This window comes from Lineus longissimus, chromosome 4, assembly GCF_910592395.1.
Source record: "Lineus longissimus chromosome 4, tnLinLong1.2, whole genome shotgun sequence".
NCBI lineage: Eukaryota > Metazoa > Nemertea > Pilidiophora > Heteronemertea > Lineidae > Lineus > Lineus longissimus.
Window position 1 is genome coordinate 2889336 of NC_088311.1, and position 23167 is coordinate 2912502.

Here is a 23167-nt window from a genome sequence, read left to right on the forward strand (position 1 = left end):
TAATGACTTTTATGTGGGAGGGGCCAGGGACCGTGACTATTGATAAAGTCCTCACGATATGATATTCGTCAACAATGGGGGACAGACTTTCAGATATTTTCGTGACTGACCTATATTACCAGTACAGTCCAATATATATTTCATTTTTCGTGACTGACCTATATTACCAGTACAGTCCAATATATTATATTCTTCGTGACTGACCTATATTACCAGTACAGTCCAATATATTATATTCTTCGTGACTGACCTATATTACCAGTACAGTCCAATATATATTATATTTTTCATGACTGACCTATATTACCAGTACAGTCCAATGATACTGTCATCCATATTTTTCGTTTAGTCTGTATATTATTCTAGGGCTGGGGTGGGGATGGGGAAATTCTCCAGTGACAAACTTTTTGATTGTCATTCTGGTAAAAAAAAAAACACGTCCATAGAAGAAATTTATTCTCATAACTTTTAACAATGCTCGAAAAAAACTTTTAAAATGTTCATGTGGCGAGTCGCCACATGTACCGACTATACCTGTGGATCTAAATATATATATCATCATTGAAATCCTCAGAGAAATTAAACCAAGACAAAAAAGGGTTCAATGCCCTTGGTTTCCATGTACCGCGAACGATGCTAACGGTAGGATTTAGCTGACAGGATTTGGCCACATGAACCCATCCCTGTCCAGAAGACGCGGGGGTCGTCAGATCAATTTGAAACCGCCATGGACATCACTTCTTCCCCCTCACAAGTCGGTCGCGATGACCTCCATGTGCAAACCATTTTGGCTGTGGATGCCCTGGTAACCCATGTCGCCTAACCAGACATAGCGCGCTGCCTGACTAGAAGTTACCGCCTCTGAGACCCAGGGTTGAGACACTGGGGTCTGCCCCTAGCTGACAGGTGGCTGGAGATCCATATCATAGAGCATACCAACCGTACATAACCGGCTGGACTGGTACACCCTATCAGGCGCGGACTCCCCAACGGAGTCTATTGAGCGCAGCCGCAGCGCCAGTTAATATGGATGGATTTACGTCGTCAAATAACTGTCGACCTGATGAGCATTCGTTCACGGTACATAGAGTTTATCGGGGTTGGGGGCGAAGAGACAAGACCAGGAACTCCTATGGGGTCGCGGGCGCAATGCAACCCGAGGAACGAGATGCACCCAAAGTACAAACTCGAAAATAACTGGCTCATCCTTCGCCATAGGTGTCAAGTATGTACCATTTATACAGACAGGCGTCAATAAAGATGGGTAACACCTCACAAGGAGTAATGCCAAGCAGTTTACAAGACCTCATATTTAGCGAAAAGGTGTGACAATAATGATAATATATCAGATCCAATACCAGTCCCTTGACCAAACCCAACCATTTTTTGAAAGTTCAAGGGGGCGTCGGGGCTTCTGAAAGAAAAAGTATTGGCATGACAGCTACGGTAGATAGATCGAAGTGATAAAATGGCTAACTCGCTATCTGAAAAGGGGAAGCAGGCGTGTTGAGTGTTATAGTTTCACGCAACAAGGTCACATATCCTTCCATGGCCTGCAAGTGTCGCCAATCCAACACTTTTCTCAGCTAAAGCTGCATGTAAAATTTTCAAAGTCAAAAAACTTTTGGGACTGAAGTTTTTGGTGATGTTGGTTCAATTTGAGCATAAAAAATAGTGAAAAAAATATTTGTACTTAGAAATTTTTTCATCAGTCAGTTTGTTCGAAATTCTAAACAAATTTCAAAGCCAAAATTTTTTGGGGGGCTGATGATGTTTCTTCATTTAGAGCCGAAAAAAAACAAAGTAAAAAAATATTTGGACTGAGTAATTTTTTCATATTTCAGACTTGAATTTTTCATGAATTCAAAATTCTGAAACATTTTCAAAGCCAACATTTTTGGGGGCTGATGATGTTTCTTCATTTAAAGCAGAAAAAAACAAGGTGAAATAAATATTTGGACTTGGTTCAAAGATAGAATGTGTTATGAGCATATGCACATGGCGTGTGACGTCATCAAAACATGGCAGACATGACCGATCGTCTCATCTCCTTGATTCCAGAACGATATATTACAAGAGATAGGGTATATGAGCTAACAGTGCCCTAATTTCTGGATCCGCCACTGCTGCAGAGATGAAACTTTCAGGTTAAAATTTACAATCCCCGATCGGAAATGACGTAGTTTGATCGCATTCAACTACAAATCCATTGAACAGTGGTGCTTCGTTAGTCAACAGATGACCTTTTTTTGGGGTGTGATCGGGGATTGTAAACTCGTTCCAACTTTCAAAAGAATACATGTATGTGTGGTCAAGGAAGTCTTTGAGATGGTTCTTTCGAATGAGAAAAATAACTCACCAGGATGGAGTTCACGTCGTATCTTGTGATAAACTGGTTTGGCAGCAGTGGTTGAGTAGCATTAGGTGTGCTAGACAGGACAACATATCTGGTATCTGCAAGGAATGAAAATAACAAGATAAGATTGTACACATGCAGTATCAAACAATAGTCGCAAAATTGTTAATAAAAAGTTGTGGAGAAATCAGGCTGAACTTACTAATATTGAACCAGCGCTTCGACCATTGAACATATGCCTTGTTGGTGTCGACACAACTGAACGCTTGTGTTCCAAAAAACCGGTCTGTCGTACCAGCAGCACAGCCAAATTCAACGCCCCTAATTGAGAAAGTTACGTCAGAGAGGTTACCAAACCACTCATCTATTCAAATTTAAATTGACCCATTCACGAAAATGCTCATGCTTTTAAAGCTGACAATCAAATAGACCTCATTGGTCATTGCTCACGGTCAGATGAACACGAGTCGGACAACAAGTGGCATAACTTCGCTAAAATTTGGCATTTATGGTACTTTTAAACGAGTCTACGTGACGCAACATGATTGTTGAAATTTATAACCATCAGTATTTACACAATGCAAATTTGTTAAAATTCAAGTTCAATTTTGCGCACATGTCGTCAGAGCGATTGAAAGTGATCCGTTTTCGGTTACGTTGGGTGTGCTCAGATGAATTGTCCTGCTTTGCCTTTCTTAGCTAAAAGTTATGGTCGTAGCATCGTGCCTTTTCTCTTGTTTAATTCTATATATCGAAATCAAAAAATCAAAATCGGGGTGCCTCACGATGACAGATTGGCTCTACTCATGATTTGTCTTAAATGGAGGGCCAATGTATGAGATCACACCCACTTTGTACTTCATTGATCGTACTAAGAAGCACCACACTTCACCTCAGCATAGATGACTCCATAGCTTTGAAGCTTCCGTCATTCTCGACAGGCGCATCATCGGCTAGGAATGACATCCCAAAATATATGGGGAGTGACAGGAAAATTATTAAATAATCGCGGGGTTAATGGACGGTAATAGGGCTGCCACCATCACTGACATGACTGCTTGTCTCAAGATGGCCAGTGATGTCCGGTAAGGATGTTGTGGGCTGGAGGGAATGGTGTGCCAACGTGTGGTGTTATTCTTAAACCTCACCATTTCGTTCGTTTGGACATCTCCAGATTAAACATCAACATGCGATGATGTGGACGCGCCTAATGAATTGTTCATATCGGTACTTTGGTGTCACCGTCTATACGCTCGAGGTGGCCTCCGCTGTTTGGTCCCATCAACAGTGACGCAAGTGTGGGCGGGGTGTATTGACATGGCTGCAATGCCCTTCTGGAGATGATGTCAGTGATCGACCAAAAAGGTAACACAATATTTGGTCAATTAATTAATTACCTAGTGGCAATAGCAATATATCGCCAACGAAGACTTGATTGAAAACTGATTAGCCATAGTCATTACTGGGTGTCAAATAATGTCTGGCATCAATGGCAGTTGTTTGAATCAAATGCTATTGTGGGAGTAACATCCGGAGTTGGTAAACAGCGACATAAACGCTTCCGAGTTCGCTACAGCGGCGAAATGTTGAGCAACAATGCACTGACTTCATCAATCTTACACTTGCGATAGCACTACTACCATATTTAGTTGCATTCCGCTACATCACCGATATATTCCATTTACTGCCATTCCGCGAAAAGTCACATGGCATGATGCCCACTGAAAGGCAAATATTATTCTGTCATAACAATGAAAGAATCCTATACGGTTATGTATCATTTACAATATGAGAGATAGCGAAACCTAATTAGGGAATTGATATCTGATAAATCAACAGACTGGTTTGCTCCTCTGTGGTCAATGATCAATCGACACAAATCAGTAGAATAATACGAGGCGAGCCAATTCCTTATTATATATATATTAGTAATGGTATTGAAGGCATATAACATTAGCAAGAATAAAGCAAAAGACTAAGAGTGTGGAAGCAGTACTACGTCACCTTATCTGGTACCAAATTATGACAGTAGGGGGCGTTTACCAGATAAAATCTCCCGTTCAATGACTATAGGTCATTTTGCCAGCCTGGAACCGTTTCCTATGTACTCCGCCTCTCGATACGAAGTAGGAGTAGGAGTATCAAAAACCTGAATCTCAGGATGTCCCTTTGCCTGATTGTTGCTGAATTTTTGTCTCAAAATACATGCTTGAATAATTTAACTAACAGCGCCTCCGAATCGTACAATGATGGAAGCCAAGAACGAGCGCGAGCGGTTCGAGAAGATTCCCGATTGCTCATTGGTACGAAAGCCGTTTTATGAGTGCTGTTCGTGGGGAACTAACAACATCAGACCGTTCGTAAGGGCTGTGAAACCTGCCTATCGTCAAAATGCTACTCCACTGTTTTCGATACCTCGTGGTTGTTGATATCGAGGAGCCCAGAAGCAGTCTGCCAAGCATGAAAATACGGAACGTGCGATCTTCGACGACTGTCGCGGATCATTTCTATTCCCCATCAGATAACCTCGAGCTCTACTTTTGATTTGTATTCGGCCCAACCATTGATTTCTGCGCTAGAAGTGATGTTGTCTGGCAGGATATCAATGCCATTACTAGGGATGTCCTAGGTGGGTTCTGTCGTGGATTATAGACGTGAACTTCCATATGGGATCGTCTATCCTACACTGTTGTCTCGGGTTGCGTGGAGCGACTGATTGGCAAACTCCGGCGGGGCCGTTATATAGTGAGCCTTCGCATTCGGTATCGGCGAAGTCTGCGGTAAACATGGTAAAGTAAAAATGAACTGCAAAGGCTTGAGGCGAAAATTGCAAACAATACGAACGACGTAAAGGTATGCGATGTCATCAAACCCTGTGGTGTCATCAAGCCATTTGCAAATTCATATACACGACACCCGTAAATCATCTTTTATACTAATTGTTGTACGGAAAATCGGGGATATTTTTTTGAATCGTCGATGAAATGCAGTTACATACTTCACATTTCGTAGTTCGTATCTCTTCGTAAGGGTTGCGAAACCTGCATATCATCCGACAGCGATCATAAGCTAACCAACTGAAGAAACTCTGCACCTGTGAATGGAAATTTAGCAGCATTACACCATCGCTACGAACTCCTTCCCAATCAAATCAGAAGGGCAAGACTGGTATAGGTATTGGCACATTTTTCCTTTATACATTGTGTGACGGCTGGTTAAATCTCACTGCTTCGACACGTTGCAGATGTTGCTTGCGATGTCGATCAGCCTTCTTGAAGTATAGAATCACCTTGAACGTATCGCCCAGGTCATCAGGAAGGCGACTGTCGGACCTAGACGATCTTCTTGTCATTCCAGGAACATTTCGATCGAAGATTGACAAGAATGCAATTACCCTTATCAGAGATAGAGGAAGATAGGACACTGGGCCGAATCTGCCGCAGAACACAGACGCGGCTGCGCTTCCCTTGCGACAGCAAGCAGTAAACTTGGAGACGCGCTCTGGCTGCCGGATGCGGTGCCTTGATGCCATGCATCATCCCCGCGGCGAATCATTGCTCATTTTGCTTGCCTAAACCATTACATCGTCCACCTGATTCTTAATACGGATGCTACGACCTGGACACAGCGCTGGATGATGCTTTTAAAATTGATTAATGATATTGTACTTAACACGTCGGATCTGGGGAATGGTTGCGTCAATCGACACCGGTAGATAGTTATCACCTCTTGGACTCTGGAGACGTAACACTGGCTGATTAAGAACGTTACCCCGAGATTTAATCAACTTGCTGAGTTGGCTTTATTTGCATTCTAGCAGAGATGCCGTGCAAGCTTCGCAGGGATTATTTGTCGCTGATGGAGAATCACCACTGATTATTTTGGCACATTTCTAAACGGTGCGCATTTAGCAGGTTCCAATTCATCATATGTTTAGGATGTGCAACGCTGTGCATGATTTCTTTGGGGGTACATGTAAACTCTTTAAGTCGTTGTTGCAAAAACGTCTGGTAAACAGTTCTTTCTACGAGTAACTAGGATTATAATTGTAACTACGAGAGGATAACCACCAGAAATTCAGGATAACATTCAGTTTTTATCGCTTTTACGTGAGGATAACATCCATCCAGGCCTATTGCAAAGTAGGCATTCATGAAGACGAAGCACATATTATGTAAGGATAAGCACATTATGTGAGGATAAAACTATTGCAAAGAATAGCACCATTATGTGAAGATAAGCACCATTATGTGAATAAAACGCAAAATTGTGTAAGGAAAAGCACCATTATGTGAGGATAATTGCTGAGCTAAGCACCATTATGTGAAGATAAGCACCATTATGTGCAGATAAGCACAAAGCAATATTTTTGTGATAATGAAAACTATTATGTTAGGATAAGCACTATGATGTGAAGACACGCACTGTAATGAAGACAAGCATAAAATCGCCATCGATTGAGTAAACATCATTATGTGAAGATGACATGAAGATAACCAACATTATGTGTTTATATATCACACATATCAATGAATAAAGAACAAGTACCTTGCAAACATCTGTCTAAACTCGTGCCTGGTAATTAGTAATATGAACAATCACTGACCGATGAACTCGGGTGACTGGACTAGACTGGTTATATAATGGGTGAAGTGTTCAATCATATAAAGTTATAACAAACGCCACGTCCAATTCATCAATGAACTTTAATCACAATTAACCGCGTTCTCAGAGTGATATAACTGATGTTACTGCTTCGAGATACATGTATGACGGAAAGGAACTTTGATAAGCTGCGTCCATCTATGCCAATTCGTGGGACCAGAAGCTTTTCGATGCGGATTATCATTTGAGATGTTTTTTTTACAGATGGAAGGCATTAAATGTTAGCCTTGTAGAGTTACCTACAGATGAAATATTACGCGAATGCTGGCCTGAATCTCAGAAGGACCATTACCGTGTTGATACAAGACTGAGCTAGCCAACTCGTGCTCAGCAGAATCGCCCCTTTAAGCAATAACGTTCTGTGCGATAGTAACAATTTCCCAACATTGGTCCTCGAAGTGATGGACTATGCTCAGGTGGTCGTCGAGGAGTTGGACAGCGACAACGGAGTCCAGAACTTACTGGCATTTGATCAATACACAGATTCCTATAAAAACAGTGAATGATAAGAGAAAGGTCGGCAGCCGAATGCTCTTGGACAGCGAAACTGATGGAACACGTAGAGAATGGAATATATATTCAGTTGTTGCTCCGATAGAAAAGGACTTTGTGTGGCAGTGATGATAAACGCGCGCATTAGGTGGCATCCATTAGTTTGATCATTGTGACTCACAGGTTCTCGCACTGGGTTATCGGCCGCTTGTTTATGGACTTCCCCCAGTTTATTACAGGACTGCCGCGGTGATTGCTCGTGAAAAACATTTATAACGGAGCGTTGTGGGATTTCCTCTTGAGGCTATTAATGGATTTTGTGACGTCAGGGAATACCCGAACTTATACCAACCACGAGGGTATTTTTTATTACAGTTTGATTCACATGACCTTCGTACCGGACAAATATTTTTTCCGAGGCAAAATTCAAAATGTCTAAGAAGTGAGTGGCCAGCTAGATTGCTTTATAAAGGTGCACTCAAAGCTTTATTGCCATTGTAAGTTTAACATTTGGTGAGAGTGTCGCTCTCGCTCTCAATGTCGCCACTCATGGACTACATATAGCAGAGTGTGTATATATGGTGAGCTACTTCATTCCAATTATGAACATACTCCAAGGAATGTTGACTCTAGCGTTGACAATATGCGCAATGACTAGCAGACCGTGTCACTGCCGACCCATGAGACACCACGTGAATCACAAAAAGCTTAGGGAGGCACGTATTGAGGCTATCAAACACGATATCTTACTCAAACTTGGGTTCAGCGGCGTGCCGGACGTGACAAGAATTAATACGACGATTATTGAGAAAAGGAGGAAGATAAGACTGTATAAGAAAAGCTTAGAGGAAACGCAAGGTAAAATACATGAACTTTTCCAAGAGGAGGAGTACTTTGCTAAGACTTTCCACAGTTTCACAGACCAAGGTAAGGTAAAAACAATTAGCTCTTAGGGCAACTTAGGAGGGGTTCTTGGACGCGGTCGATGGGGAGTTAAAGACGCCCTCTCAAATATGATATACTATTTGGTTGACAGTTTTGGCTAACTTCACAAGATATACAACTTTGTTAATTATTATATATACTTACTAACCAGGCTCCATTGTCGTACAATCTTGGTTTATTTAGGAACAAGTATTGGGGTCGTTAAGGTGAAGACAGTAACAAAAATACGGGCGGGAAGTGTCAATCCAAAGTCAATGTATCTTACGATTATATACGTTATAAATGTTGGTCCTTCTCCAAAAATATTTTATTAAGGTAGAGTTATGCTGATCATCTGCCTTGAGTACTATATGATATGTGGGTCATGGGCTCTTGACAAGAACAGCAGGCCACTTTACTTTTCAATACACACAGGTATTAATACCTCGGCCTGTCAAAGACGAACATATTCGACACAGAACGCACATTATGGACAGCTAATCATTTCATATTCAATTTACACATGTCTACATTATATATATACATATATTATAAAGTCACTCTGATCTCAACCGACTGTTGATATAGCCTCTTTTATAATACTTATATCTTAACAAGCATCATTCACTTTTCATACCTAAACGAGATAACTATCTGCACCGCATAACAGTGCTTCACAAGGACAGTTCCGCATAGCTGTTAACCACAATAAAGTGTGTCTGTCAAGAGTCCTGATTCTTCGGAAGCACCCAGTTTTAGAAATCCGGTTAGGTCAGATTTGTTGATCACGCTTGTTGATTCCTGGCGCAGTCGCCAGCTCTATTGCCTCGGTAACCACCGCGTTGTCTGGAAGCATTGAGGGTCAAGATGCGTCGTACATGCCATTCTTTTCGGGATCCGTTGCTCCACGATTCATGGAGTAGACATACCAGAATCAAAGCGATCGATCAGCCAAAAGGTAATTGATACACCCAAGAAATCGGGTTGCTGGCTTATTACAACTACAGTAGCCTATACATGTATATAGATACAAGACCGTAAATCTTAAAATTGATATAATCATAGAAATCTGGTGGCTTGCCTATGAGATTGTTTCTGCTATCGTGGCCTTTCGAAAATAACAATTAATTGAGTACAAAACCATCATTCATGTACGGTTGCTGGCGCTGAACAATATGGGCCTATAAAAATACTAGTTGGTGTATTACTGCTGAAATTTGGCTGCTATTACCAGAAACCTGTACAGGGGTGCATGTGCCTTTGACATGCTATCGCCCTATCATTCGTATTCCTAAAGTCCGTATTTGCAAGGTTTCTTTTTGTCAGATGAGCACTTAAGCCAATCTGTTTTGAACATCTTCACGTGTAGTATGCGAACGGGTGATTCGTGTCCGACAGATGAAATTGCTTTAATGTGTATATGTTGCATGTATACATCAATGTTAAGTGTTAAAATAATTACATTGTATCATTGGTGAAGCTATACATAGGCCGATCTTCTGATGAAAAATTGAATTGCTGATATTTGTATCCAATTATACAGTTGTATTATGCCATGCCTTGTTGGTATATAAACCAATAAATTACAGCTGAATGACAGACAGAATGAACAAGTACTTTTAAAAATGTGTTTGTGAAACCCGTACATATATATACCGTATAAGATACGAGAGATCTTGATATATGGTCTAGAACTTGAACTGCCATTGATTCTGTTTGGCAAAGAGCCTTTCTTGACTTAAACATAATGATAGAAATCAAGTTCTTGTCCTGTGTTCTGGTTCTGTGTTTGACACCTGAAATCAATATCGCCTTTACCTAACCGTGGAATGTGTTTTCGTGTAACCATCTTTGTTCTTGGCGACCTATACAATCTTAAGGCGAACACTCAAAATGTTGGTCCTCCTCTCTGTGACGTTAAAGGACTACGAAGTATGATGAGTGAGTTCTTCAAGATGTATAGGTGAATCGCAGCAGAAATGGTGTTACACACTAAATAGAGCAGCAAAGAAATTACATACATCGAATCGTACATCTTATAGTAGCGCTGCTGTATCAAAATGTCTTGATACCAAAGGGAAACCGCCAGCTTGCGCTTATTAATAATAAACTGTCGTTTAATAACTCGGGTACATTTCTGTACAGAATTTTGATTGATGGAGACTTGTTTGTGTACACCATGTAATATCTTAGCAAGATTGTAACTAATAATCGCGGGGGTGATATTGATAGTGTAAATATGCGTTTGACAGCTATCCGACTTGGTAAATATTCGGTTACGAGATGGTGCGCGTTGGGAAATCGTCTGGTAAGGCACTGATGCCAGACCAATATTGATGTGATTGGTGACCTTTTTATGGTTTACTCTATACAAGCGAATATAGCGGGAACATTTATCAAAAAGTATTATTATTGATTTTCTTTAAATCTTATGTTCAGTTTCACAAGTGCAAAACAATTGTCTAAAAGAAACGCTAATGTTTCACTTTTTCGCTCATTGGCGAATATTAGACATTAGACATACTCTCGTATGACTCGACTAATCAGTCAAAACCTAGTTGGGAATTGGCTAAAGTCACCCACACCTTCTCAAATATAGATTCATTTTTACACAACTCTTCCATTCATGTACGTGATTAGTAGTATCACTGTAAAACAGATTGCTCCATTCAGCATCATTGGGTAAACTGATCACCCTTCAAAAAAATCAAGGTGCAACACCCACCCACTCATGAGTCCCTGAATGTCCCGGTGACATTTCGAAATAAGGAAAAAAGGATGCCTTATTCGTAGTAATTAGGTTGCAACCTGATACCACGGGTGTTTTCTCACATTCACCCGTTCTTATGGATGTAACTGATTGCTCGGTCTCGCTTATCACTCTTCGTGATATTTCTTTAATATTTGAAGGTGCACGTGTGCGGCGATTTAAAAAACTTTTAAGCTGCTATATCAAATGACATACCTCGATTCAAAAAAACTAATAACTTTATCAGAAATTAAATAACTTTTGATTAAACATGAGACGTGACGGCCATTTCACTGGTCGTTGATGGCTTTGTTTCGGTTGGTTGGGCAGCTGCTTTTTGATAAAGGAATTGGGTTGGGCAATGGGGCTGCTCCTTGTCCTGCTATCACTCAAGCACTGGGGTGATACAGTTGTCAAGTATGGCCTAATGGTTTTTGGGTAGGGTCGAAACGCTTATCACTCGAGATCAGCGCACGTTTCACAGCGCGATATTGCGTTATCAATTCTCAATTTCTTTGGTAGTGTGTGAATGCCACTTACAAAGGGCAAACAGGTTTAATTCATTGATATTACATTGCCGAAAATATCTACAATTAAAGAAAGAAAGATTCTTATCAAGCGTATAATCTTGGTTAAATATTAGTTTTTCAATCAGACGATTGCCAAGGAGTGTTGTTGGGACAACACTACATGGAAACAATGGCTAAATATAACTTTTGGTGTTCTTCCGCGCTATAGCGACACTGACATGACCGAAGTAAGTTTGATCACACGTGGAACTTTTCGATGGTCGTGCAGTGTAATTGAAACATATTTCATTACATTCTCTTGAGTAAACATGGACCACCACCACCTGTAGCAATGCTAACATACTGAACATGTCCTCTTTACATCAAGCAAAACTGTTCTTTGTGACTTTCGTGAATGGGTACGAGACTTCCCGCGTTGATGACCTCAATTCGCCTACTTTTCGACGGGAAAGTAGCCAGTCTATTGCTGATTTAGGGATAAACAAGAGAGCCGAGAGTCTACAAGGGAGGGAATCGCTGCCGGGTGGCAAGACTCCTGTGATGCACTATGAGAATCTCTACCTCTGGTGCACACTAAGACTGAGTCAGCCTCCTTTTATAGTTGACTGTGTGTGCGAATCACCTTGGCCAAAGGTATACACTTGTTGTATTACAGAAAGGAAATGTCTACTGGTGCAACGTTTGTTCATCCATTCATTAGCCAGCAACGGCTTTCTAAGTTCTCTACCATTGACTCTGATTCAAGTAGCATGTTGATTTGATCACACACTCGATTCACCCTTGTCAATATCGGCATACGATTGACCAATCATCGCATAAGTTGACATTATAGCAATCGAATTGTTAGCTGTAAATCAATTACCGATAATTTGTTAAATATTTTTATGAATGGCTGGCTTTTCCTTGGGCGGTTCCCGCCCGAAGTCGGAGTGAACTAATCATGCTCATAACAGTAAATATTATGTCTTCATGCCAACAATACGAAATTCGTTTTAAAGGCTATGGTACCAGTCAGCAATACACGAAGACTGGTTTCCTGTCCGATCAAATTCATGACAATACAAGGTAAATTAAACTAATAGCTCATGACAAAACACCACTTTTTAGCTGCGGTACATCCTAAAAAATAAGATAAAAAGTGTATGATATCTTTTTTTCGCGTACTTACATGTACTTCATCATTAAAATCTCAAGCAAATGTTCTGGTTAAGTAAACAAGGCTTCGTGCCAACTACGCTGGGTCACATTCCTGGACACCTTAAGTTAAATTTACCATTCAAAAATTGTCATTATGGGATAAGTTCCGTATAATAACGGACTAATGATGCACATAATGTCACTTGTCATTATATATAACATTTGACATTTTTCAAAATTTTACAATAAATCAGCCTATTTAACTCGCTTCGGGTAAATATAATATACAAAATTTACTATAACGATTTAAATTGAATGAATTATCATAGCTTTCGTGAGGTGTGGAATATTTTAATGATTTCATAGCGGATTGGCTTTAGATAGCATTCCGGCGAGAACTGCATATTATCACGTTTATTACATTAACAGGACGAAAAGCGTGTAGATTGACTGGCTAGACCAAGTGCATGCCAAGAGCCTAAAGAGAGCATGCATTGGATTCGGATTATCGTATCAGTCTTGTTTTGAAGAGAGTGACAAGGTGACGCATGTTTTGGACTCGGCCATAGTGTGAAATTCCAATTAACCAAGAATATTTTATGTGTCATTTGTTTTTACCATCGACCCCAAAACACACATATGACCACTGACATTCCTTGTCCTAAATATAGGCCTAGAATGCAGCAGTCAATCTTTTTATAGCCATTTAATTCAATATTTTTATTGGATTTATGGCCTTCACTCCTCTAAATCAAATAATGACATACGTGTTCATTCATTACAACTGTCGTGAAACTATTTTGTACTACGCCGTACAAAAGGCAGGCGACTAGTGACGCACAGCTTAAACTTACAAATGCTTCACTACATATAGTGAGTTTCCGCATCACTCATTGACAAATAACGATTCACCGAGACGCAAAAAATCGTTATTAGTGAGTGAAGCGGAACTCACTAATTTACATATACAACGAAGTAAAAAGAATAGGCCTACGAAAGCCTACGGTGTCATCAAATCCTGCGCTAAATCATTTACGTATGCTTCGTCATCGTAGCTCTCATTGAGAGTTTCAACATCTTGTGCAAATTTAATTCAACACGATTATTTCAAGTGAGTGCGATGTTGGAATGTTAAGTGGATATTGAACTTTGGCCATATTTGACTTGTAATTGTCATTTGACTGTGAGTTGAAAGTAAACATGGAATTTTCATTGATTTTCGAACTGCCCTTTGGCTGCTAATCATTGCCTTATGAATCATCAATTATAATGAAATTAATTGATTTGGTTTATTTGATTTGTATTTCTACAATACATACATGTACATGCTCTATTTATATGTAGGTTTATATTATACGTTCGTGTTGTCCACAGGAACCGTCGCTTCATTTTGAAACCAGTGGACTGTTCTAGTTACATCTCTGACCAGAAACGAGTTACATCAAACTAGAAACCTTCTTCAGATACGTGTAACATTTTTTGCAACTTCGCAACAAAGTTACTTGTGCAACGTTTTCAGAGCTGTCATTTCTTTCACGTAGATTGTTTGACGGTGCGTGTGGAATCCACTGCGAGACCTTATTGGACTTGACCAGCTGTCACCCTACTAGATTGGTTATATCAATCGATCTTTGCCACTCTAACGGAAGGACATGTCAACTCGACCACAATGGTGAAAAAGCGCTGCATTTAGATAATCTAGTCTTATGCACGCTCATCGATGATGACTATCGCGGCGTGCCTCTTGTTTGAAATATCAACAAAGAAACAGCCAGGTTGATGTTACCTAATCAAGAGTGACACCACCTGTTTCTCTTATTCCTCGTTGGCGCATAAGTTATACTTTGGTACCGGGCCGGGGAAACTGGCATGTGTGCGTCAAAGAGGGAAAGGAGAAAGCCCGCATTGTTCTCGCTCTGTCAAAGTCAAAGGGGGGGAGTTTGCGCGCGCATGTGGGGAAGGCTCCACTTCCCATCATCATAAACTCATGATCTACCGAATCCGCTTCTTTGCCACGCTTCTTCTGTTCTCGTAATAACTGATGGACGAATTAGTCAATTCCCCACCCAAGGGATAACTGGCGTACCGCCGTTTACGTTCACTTCCGGTTACTGTAGTTCGGATGTCCTTTCCAGGGTGACCGATCTCGTGTACCAACGATAGAGAGTTTGATATTTCCTGTCTATCGGTGCGTATGCAGCTTTGTTCTCATCGTTTCTGCCTGGTTTCTGGGCTTGTACTTTGTTTGAATACGACTGAATGGGCAAACCTAGAGACGCTCTGATGCAGTGGCTTGGTGTCTGTCGGTCCAAAACATTTTCCAGAGAGTCGGCGACACCCAATTTAGATTTTTTGAACACTTTTATATCATATACTTCGATTACAATGATAAATGAATCCCCCAATTACACCACCACCACCCCCTACTCCGGAATCATGATTCCGTTGACCTTTTAAAATAATCTTACATTGTCGATCGGCTACAGTTGTAGAACAGCATTTTCTTCTTCGACGTCTGGCCCTTGTCATCCTTCCCTATACTTACATGTCCGTCATCTCTTACGCCCCATGCTCTTGTAGTTCTCACAACCGTATATTGTAACCAAATATGCTTTTGTGGTAAACATGGTAAACAGCAGTTGTTCTCGTTGCCTGTCGCGTACCCGCTGATTCCCAGGGTTCAATGAGATCAACAGTTCAGCCCAGCCACTGGCACATTGATCAATATCCCCAGGCGTGAAGATACATGTAACTGTGGCGCTCTTAATCATCGAATCTGAGTTTTGCTTTATCTTTTTGCCATTACTTGCTATGAACATGTGATCAAATCTGAGTGTTTACATGTATCTACCAAAGTAAGTCAAAGATCAAATTTTTGTCTGCGGAGCCGTTTGCCTCAAGTGGCCAAAAGCACTTCCCGAATTTCTTTTTCAATTTTGCAACATGTGTATCTTAGGTTTTGTTGCTGAAATTACGTGGATGTCAGAGTCTGAACATTTCTAATTACCGAAATATCAGCAGCTTGTCAAAACTACCCATCGAATACCGAATAAAAACGTAAAAATGCAGAAATAAAACTCACGAAAATATAATATAAACAACAACTGGGAATAACATCCGTTATAGGGTCTTCGGTCGTCTCGTATTTTTGGATGCTGCAATTAATTTTTGGTATGGCGTCTAGTCTCGGCAACCCTGACAGTCATTTGATCAAAAAGTAATAAGCATTTAGGAATGCTCCCAAGCTCTTCTCGATACGACATTCATACCACAACGCAGTATCCTTTGACGAGCAGAACTCCCGGCAGGCAGCCGTATTGCAATATTTTGACTCCGCTGTCAGAAGGCATAATCTTTGCTCCTCAGCCGGGTAGACCCATGAGGACTGCATGCCAGACACATCCTCATCCCTCTCTCGAAGTATCACCATGAAGTTATAGAATCTCAAGCTTATCGCCGAATATCTCCTTCGGAATGATTGCCAGTGTTCTAATGTTGGTCAGAAAAAACCCTTTGGCATGTCTTAAAACCGTTTTGTGTTTGATCAGACACCGATATCGTTCCCATCAGACTATAATACATTTTTGACAAATTTGGAGGAATTCCTGCCCTTGCCAAGCACCCTCGTAAATGTGTCACAAAATAGTCGTACTGTATGCGAGGGACTCGTAGGACTCTTGCTTCAAGCATGTCAAATGAAACAGTTTGCCGAATGAGCGAAATGTTACCTTGACTTGTCAGTCATAGTGAAGCCTGAACCTTCACACCATAGTTAAGGTTGTCACCTTTTACGGTTACAGAAGGCCAAACTTTCTCGTTCAGCGATTATAATTAGATGCCTGTTTTCAATGTTGAAGAAAAAAGATGAAAAGGTGCGTTTTACGAATGAAATCTTCTCTCCAGTTAATTGCGTCTCATACAATACTGACACAAACTGCAAGAAGTCGTTTGTGGTGACGTACCTTATAATATGATGAGGTTTCTATCTAATGAATTCAATCATAATCTTTTATTATGGCGAGAATATCACGTATACAAGCATTTCTATTTAGAACTTCACAGTCCACCAGGTTGATTTCATCATTGTGAGTTGGTGGTTACTAAAAGAAGATGAGATGCCTCTAATAGGTATTGGTAGGAGCTTCTCAGACATGTCTCAGATGGTTCTATTGTAATATATCACCCAAAATTCATCCACGTCTATTGCAGTGTTTGGATACATTCTAAGAATCCTGTTAATTGATTAAATCAAATTAACTTGATTGCTTTCGAGGCAGCGTTGGCGGTACTCTGGCGTAGAGCCAATCTCCTCTATCAGGCTACATCTCTTTATAGTCCATTTCAAGAATGATCGGCACTGCACGCAAAAAATCTCCAAATGGCTGGGCGCCGCACGCAAAAATAACGCAATATGGGCTGGGAATTCATCCTGTGTTTCGCTTCAAGTCTCTTGTTCTTGGCGATGCGTTGTCCGTTTTTGACAGGGTGAGCCAAATTTTTAGAAATGTCAAAGTTCATCTGTTGCCTTTTCTGAGTCTGTACCAGGGTGTTTTCGCAAATCCCCCAAACACCAACGTGAACGCCTATCTCATTGTTTTACCTCCTGATAATAAAGTCGAACAATGGGATACGCGTTCAAGTGGCACATTTTCATCTGCCGGCATTAGATCGGAAGAAGTTCAGTTATGAACGGACTGTAAACGAATCAGCAGATGCCTGTGTTTCGATGTTAACTGATGGGTTCTTCTGGTAGTCAGACAATGGTCAACCCACGTTAAGGTCAGACATCATAATTAAGGAGGCATAGTTCGGAAATTAATTTAGTAAGATTAACTGTGACAGCCAGAATAGTTGGCCAACTCATCCGTTAAGTTAGATATCGGCGGGGCACGTAGAGGATTCACAACATTGATTCGTGGCCTCACTTCAACTTGACCGCGTGGCTGGTATTCTTTTCCCAATGGACAGAAGCTTGAAGAAGATCTTGCAGAACTTTTTGGCAATCTCCTATAAACTCCTATGACTAGAAGAACAATTTTTGTTCAGTCATCCTTGGCAGACCGGCAAATTTTTCCCGTTTTTTTTCTGTCAGGCCATTCAAGAACCTAATCCTATGCCTCGTTTCTGAACTATACAATATATCGACTTTCCTTTTCTAATTCGGCAAGATGTCAGCTGGGAGCTTAGTGGTTTGATCGTAAGGTGGATGAACTCTTTCTGTGTCAGCTTTATTTCAGATCGATCGCTTCTTGTTGTAAGTCTTATAAAAGTTTTTGTACCACTTTTCCTGTTTTTAACATTTTCTCTCCGGTTCATTTCAGGTCTGCCGCCACCTGGAGTAATGGATGCCGTGTGGCGGAGGAGTTCGCGGCCCAGATTTTACTTCCAACTTGACGTACCTCAACCAAAAATTGCCAATAGAGAATTGCATTTACATTCAGCGACATTAAATCTTTATAAATATCGGACTTGGCCCGAGAATTTACGAGACAGTTCAAACTTCGACAGGACGGTATCAGTGTCAGTGTATCAGTTTTTAGTGCCGTTAGACTGTGCGTGCAGTAAGCCAATGAGGCGCCTTGTCTCAACCAAAGTTGTATCGTTGTTAGACACTGGCTGGGAGTCTTTCGATATAAGGTCAGCAGTGAGACTTTGGATGGATAAACCGAAACAAAATTATGGGTTAGAAATTGTTTGTGAATCGCAGGATATTAGTGATATAATCGACTTTAATTCAATGCGATCCAATATGATCAATGATATATTTGGATATAGCTTAGCCGAGACGCTGCTGCCGAACCTGAGCGTTTATGTACAGGAAAAGGAGATCTTAGGGCGAGTCAAACGGAGCCCAGAGGTCTATGACTGTGTGCAGGGCGATGGTGAATCAAGGTGCTGTCGGTATCCGCTGTGGGTATCATTCAGAGACATCGGCTGGAACAATTGGGTGGTAGAACCGGAGGGTTACCAAGCTTATTACTGCGACGGTTCTTGCCCACATCGGTACAAACCGGCGCATACGTTCGCCGGGATCAAATCCGCAATCCACCTGGTGAATCCGGCCGCCGCCCCCGAGCCATGCTGCACGGGAACGAAACTTAGTCCGCTGACACTACTGCATTACGACGAGTGGGGTTTACTGAAAGTGACACAATACTCAGACATGGTTGTTCAGGAATGTAAGTGTGCGTGATAACGATATAAAGAGAATTGTGAATACACAATGTATCTATAAACATCCTTTCATGTGGTGATATTAGAAATAGAGTTTGCGGGTTCCAATATTGTTGTCATCATCTAATCTTACTCGTCGAACTAAAGCAACTTTGTGGCGAGCAGAAGCGTTGAGGTGGTCCTTCGAAGACAATCACCGGATTAATTAGTAAACTATCAAAAGAAAACACTTCTAGCGTCATGCAGAATATTCTATCCGCTGTAGTACATGTGCAGTGGTTCTGAGTGTCCCCGGCCATTCTCAGTGTTACCCGCAGGGTGGTTAAGGGACTTTACTACGAGACGGAAAACGACTTGAACTTAAATTTATTGATCCAGCGAATATCCAATGCTAAGAGCAGTTATTTCAGTTCATCATTTCACTCCTAGGTGGCCGAGTCTGCTTCTACCTAGGAGGCAATTTGTGAACTAAAATTATCTCTTCGGTGAAGAGCAGTTGAAATGGTTGCTAATGTTGATATGTCTGGTTTGAGAGCAACTATTTTTCGGGAACTTTCAACTTGTCACGAATTCAAAAAAGTAAGCCCCTTTTTGGATGTGGCCCACGACCTAGTAATTTATTTTGGCGCCAAATGATAATCGCAAAGAAATGTTAAATTTTGTGAATATTAATGAATATTGTTTATCCAGTGACGAACTTTTTGTAAGCATGGCACAATAGTAAGTGACGGCATTTTACTGGAAGTTCGTTCGTTATTTTGTTGATACTGTCGTCTGTTCGTGAGAATGTATTTTCAGAATACATGCATGTTGACTGCATTACGCCGCCTTATGCCGTTCATGTAAATACTTAAATGTTTATTTATTAATTTATTGATATCAATTTTATTTTAGTATGTATTTTTATTTCTCTGGCGGCTGATAATATACATATTTCTCAAACGGTTTTTAACTCTTGACTTGTTTTTGGTTGGTATTCTCGTTTTCACGATAAAACGTTTCTGCCATGGCATTTCAACTGAACCAAGAAGACGATTTTATTTCGCACGAATTTAGGAATGCTGGTCAGGAGCCTTTGAACTGAGTTGAACGTAGTGCAAATTTTAGTGACTAGATATATCACTCACTCATTACACTGATTTACGTCAACAAATCTCTCCAGGTCTCGGTATTCATCATAAGCACGCCCTAACGATCCGCTAGTCTCTTTCACAACAATCTGTCATACCAACTTCATGTCCACAACGATCTTTCGCATTGCGAAGAGCGTCTGTTGATGATTTCGTATTCTAACAGCAATGCGATCCTCGGAGCTAATACGACTTGAATCCTACTTGATCGGCGAGCAATTATAGAATGTCTCCTTCAAGTATGGGAAAGAAAGCCGGCTCCTTTACCAGGGAGGCTGTCGCCCAGACGAGATGACTTAGTCAAAACTGCAGCTGAACTAGTTCGTCTCGACTACATGGTGATGGTGTGGATCGTGAGGTGAGGGGCGGAACACAACTTGCTGCGTTAGACATGTCGGTTTCAATTTCTTTTTCGACCAGAGCACCCAGTGAAGACGGGCAGCTGCTAGGATGAAGGGAACAGTTATCTTGACCTCAAGGCCTCGTAGGAACTGATCGATATGAAGTGGTGAAGGGACATAGACATCCGCCTATAGGGAAGAAAAAGATTGAACGATAAATAGAGGCTGCTCACCCTTCCGACTTCACCTCCGAGGTTGAACCACAGTTATCAAGCGATTCCATTTCTATCTTTACAATAATATTTCAGATTCCAAATTGGACTTATACATGTATAAGGACGTCGTTATCCGAGTCAGTGTAAATCCCTTCGTCAGTTCAGTTAAATTGAAGTTGTCATAAGAGTAGATCATCCACAAAGTTGAGGTCGGAGTGGGATTGATAAATGATGCGCAACCTCTGTTTAATCAGTGATGCCACCAGGAATATCATTTTACGTACCAAGACATTGAAATGATTCGGATCGTGTGTGTGTAATGACATCCCAATATCATTGAATCAATGGTAACTCAACATTATTTCATAGCATCCCTAGACAGAAAAGGGTGCGAAGGCTGCACCTTGCAGGGGGTGCCCCAAAGGTGCTATACGTCGAAGCATCCTTTCTGTTTTTGTGGTGTATTTAGCCCGCGTTGCGTCTCGGAAGGCAATCTGCTCCGTCTGAGGAGATTTGAGGTAGAAGTCAATAATCTTGAAAGCGTATTGTATTTCGAAAATTGGATTTACGGAATAAAACTAAAGCCTTACTCAATTGATTTTCTAAAGACTGCAAATAGCGTAATGCAAATTAGGTTCTTTTTTTTAGTATTTTAAGATAACAGCCTTGCAGTATTACATGGCACCTGAAACGTTGCCTTAATGACATGGAGAGAAAGAGGTTCCGCAAACTAACAATTGAGATGCTAAGCTTTCAGTTACACATGACTTGCATTATGTTGGTACTACATGTACAACAACTCTGCTAACGTTATCAAACAAATTGGAGATTATTGTCACTGTCCTAAGAAAGAGCAAAAGGTGGAATCATGAATGTTTAACATTTACCCAAGAGCCAGTTTTTGGCCCTATTGCATTCTGACGGATTATGGTATATGGTTTGGTATGTGGGAGAGACCATGACCGTCAATTCCTCTGAGATTAAAGCCCATAGTGGAATCCTTTCGGCCAATCTATCCTTAGGACATTTCGAACTTTTACACTGGGTATATACATATGCATCGTAAAATATACAGTGAATCAAGAGTGTGGTCAGGAGGTATTCGGTGTCCTATAATCCCATTGATCTGGGGCTATTATTGGTTCTAGATACGAACATTTCGACCTTGTTCCATCATCTGCCAATCTGCTGAATTGACTGCAGATGGTCCAGACATTGAATTCATGGCCGGATTCATGGCCGCTGGCCCGACGATCATCAGTTAACATATTCAGCGCCGACCCACGTAGATCGACGTGGCCCAAATCCCCCCTCTTTGAACTGGTTATCGGAGTCTCACGGACTTCACGATGGAACTACGCCATCGCCATCTTCAGGGTACGGCAGGAACTGAAAAGACCAAATGTCTTCATGAAAGAACTACGCCATCGCCATCTTCAGGGCAAGGTCGAAACTGAAAAGACCCAAGATGGCGATGGCGTAGTTCTTTCATGAAGTCCATGAGACTCGATAACCAGCTCAGGGGGAGGGGGGATTTGGGCCACGTAGGTTCGGCGCTGAAGGTGTTAAATGCGTTGCGCAGTCTCGAGTGCGCTGTACATGCGATTAGGGATACGGGATTAGGCTTAGGCCTAAGTTTCTCCATTTTCCAAAAGACGATCCTCCTCCTCGCTTCCGGCATGTCCGGCTTCGCTCTTTCTATTCTTAAAGTGTCGTCTGCCAGTATAAACGAGTACCGCGGCTGTCACCAAAAGAGCACCAGAAATGTTCAAGGCATTCGGGACATCATGTAGAAATATAACCTGCAGAATGTATGAGAATGGTATTTCTATAGTTCTGGCCATTGCCACAACTGATGCGCTTTCGTATTCTAGTGCTGTCTGAAAGGCTACCTGACCTAAAACTATAGCAAGCGCCCCCGCCCCGAGCCACAACCAGGGGGTAACGTCAGCCGGGAATCTCCATAGTCCTAAGGCGGATAAGACAGGTATACCAGCAGCAAACGACACTAGATTCGCCTGGCACACTACAGTTACTGCGAAAACGTCTACCGCCTTCTTGGAAAAGATGTAGGAAAGGGCTGCAGCACATGCAGCAAGAAACACTAACACGCATGCCCAGATTCGGGGCAGTTTGAACCCGACTTCATCAACCGTGGTGAGGTCTACTCCAACACTTTTGTTACGAGATGTGTTCTGATGTAACATCGTGTGGTTCATGGACTGATGCTGATCACTAATTCCAAAAAGCTCTTTCAGGAAACTTGGCTAAACGACTAACATCACTCCAATCAACATAACAATAGCAATGAGTGCATCGAAAATTCCGTACGGTTCCTTGAGGAATATGTAAGCTAGGATACCAACCATAATCGGGGAGGTGTAGTAAATGGCATTCAGATCTCCGAAGCCCAGAACTCCAAGTGCCATATATACGCAATAATTCGGGAAAACG

At 41.3% G+C, this 23167-nt stretch overlaps 1 protein-coding gene and 1 long non-coding RNA gene across 2 annotated transcripts; one reads left to right on the top strand and one right to left on the bottom strand.

Annotated features, from left to right (window-relative positions):
* Positions 1 to 1248: 1248 nt before the first annotated feature.
* Positions 1249 to 2631, bottom strand: LOC135486654 (uncharacterized). Its single transcript, XR_010446736.1, has 3 exons — positions 2559 to 2631; positions 2360 to 2454; positions 1249 to 1414 (listed from the first exon to the last, which is right to left on the bottom strand). It is a non-coding gene; the product is annotated as an uncharacterized LOC135486654 (long non-coding RNA).
* A 5332-nt stretch (positions 2632 to 7963) lies between these two features.
* Positions 7964 to 19940, top strand: LOC135486238 (transforming growth factor beta-1 proprotein-like). Its single transcript, XM_064768901.1, has 2 exons — positions 7964 to 8440; positions 18175 to 19940. Exons 1-2 carry the CDS (start codon positions 8092 to 8094, stop codon positions 19044 to 19046), a joined length of 1221 nt encoding a protein of 406 aa, XP_064624971.1. The 5' UTR covers positions 7964 to 8091; the 3' UTR covers positions 19047 to 19940.
* The last annotated feature ends 3227 nt before the right edge of the window (positions 19941 to 23167 follow it).

Bases quoted from the DNA above. Each gene is read 5' to 3' on its own strand.
- LOC135486238 (XM_064768901.1), top strand. From the start codon at position 8,092: ATGGTGAGCTACTTCATTCCAATTATGAACATACTCCAAGGAATGTTG. The intron at 8,441-18,174 runs GTAAGGTAAAAA...GGTTCATTTCAG, and splicing joins CCACAGTTTCACAGACCAAG to GTCTGCCGCCACCTGGAGTA.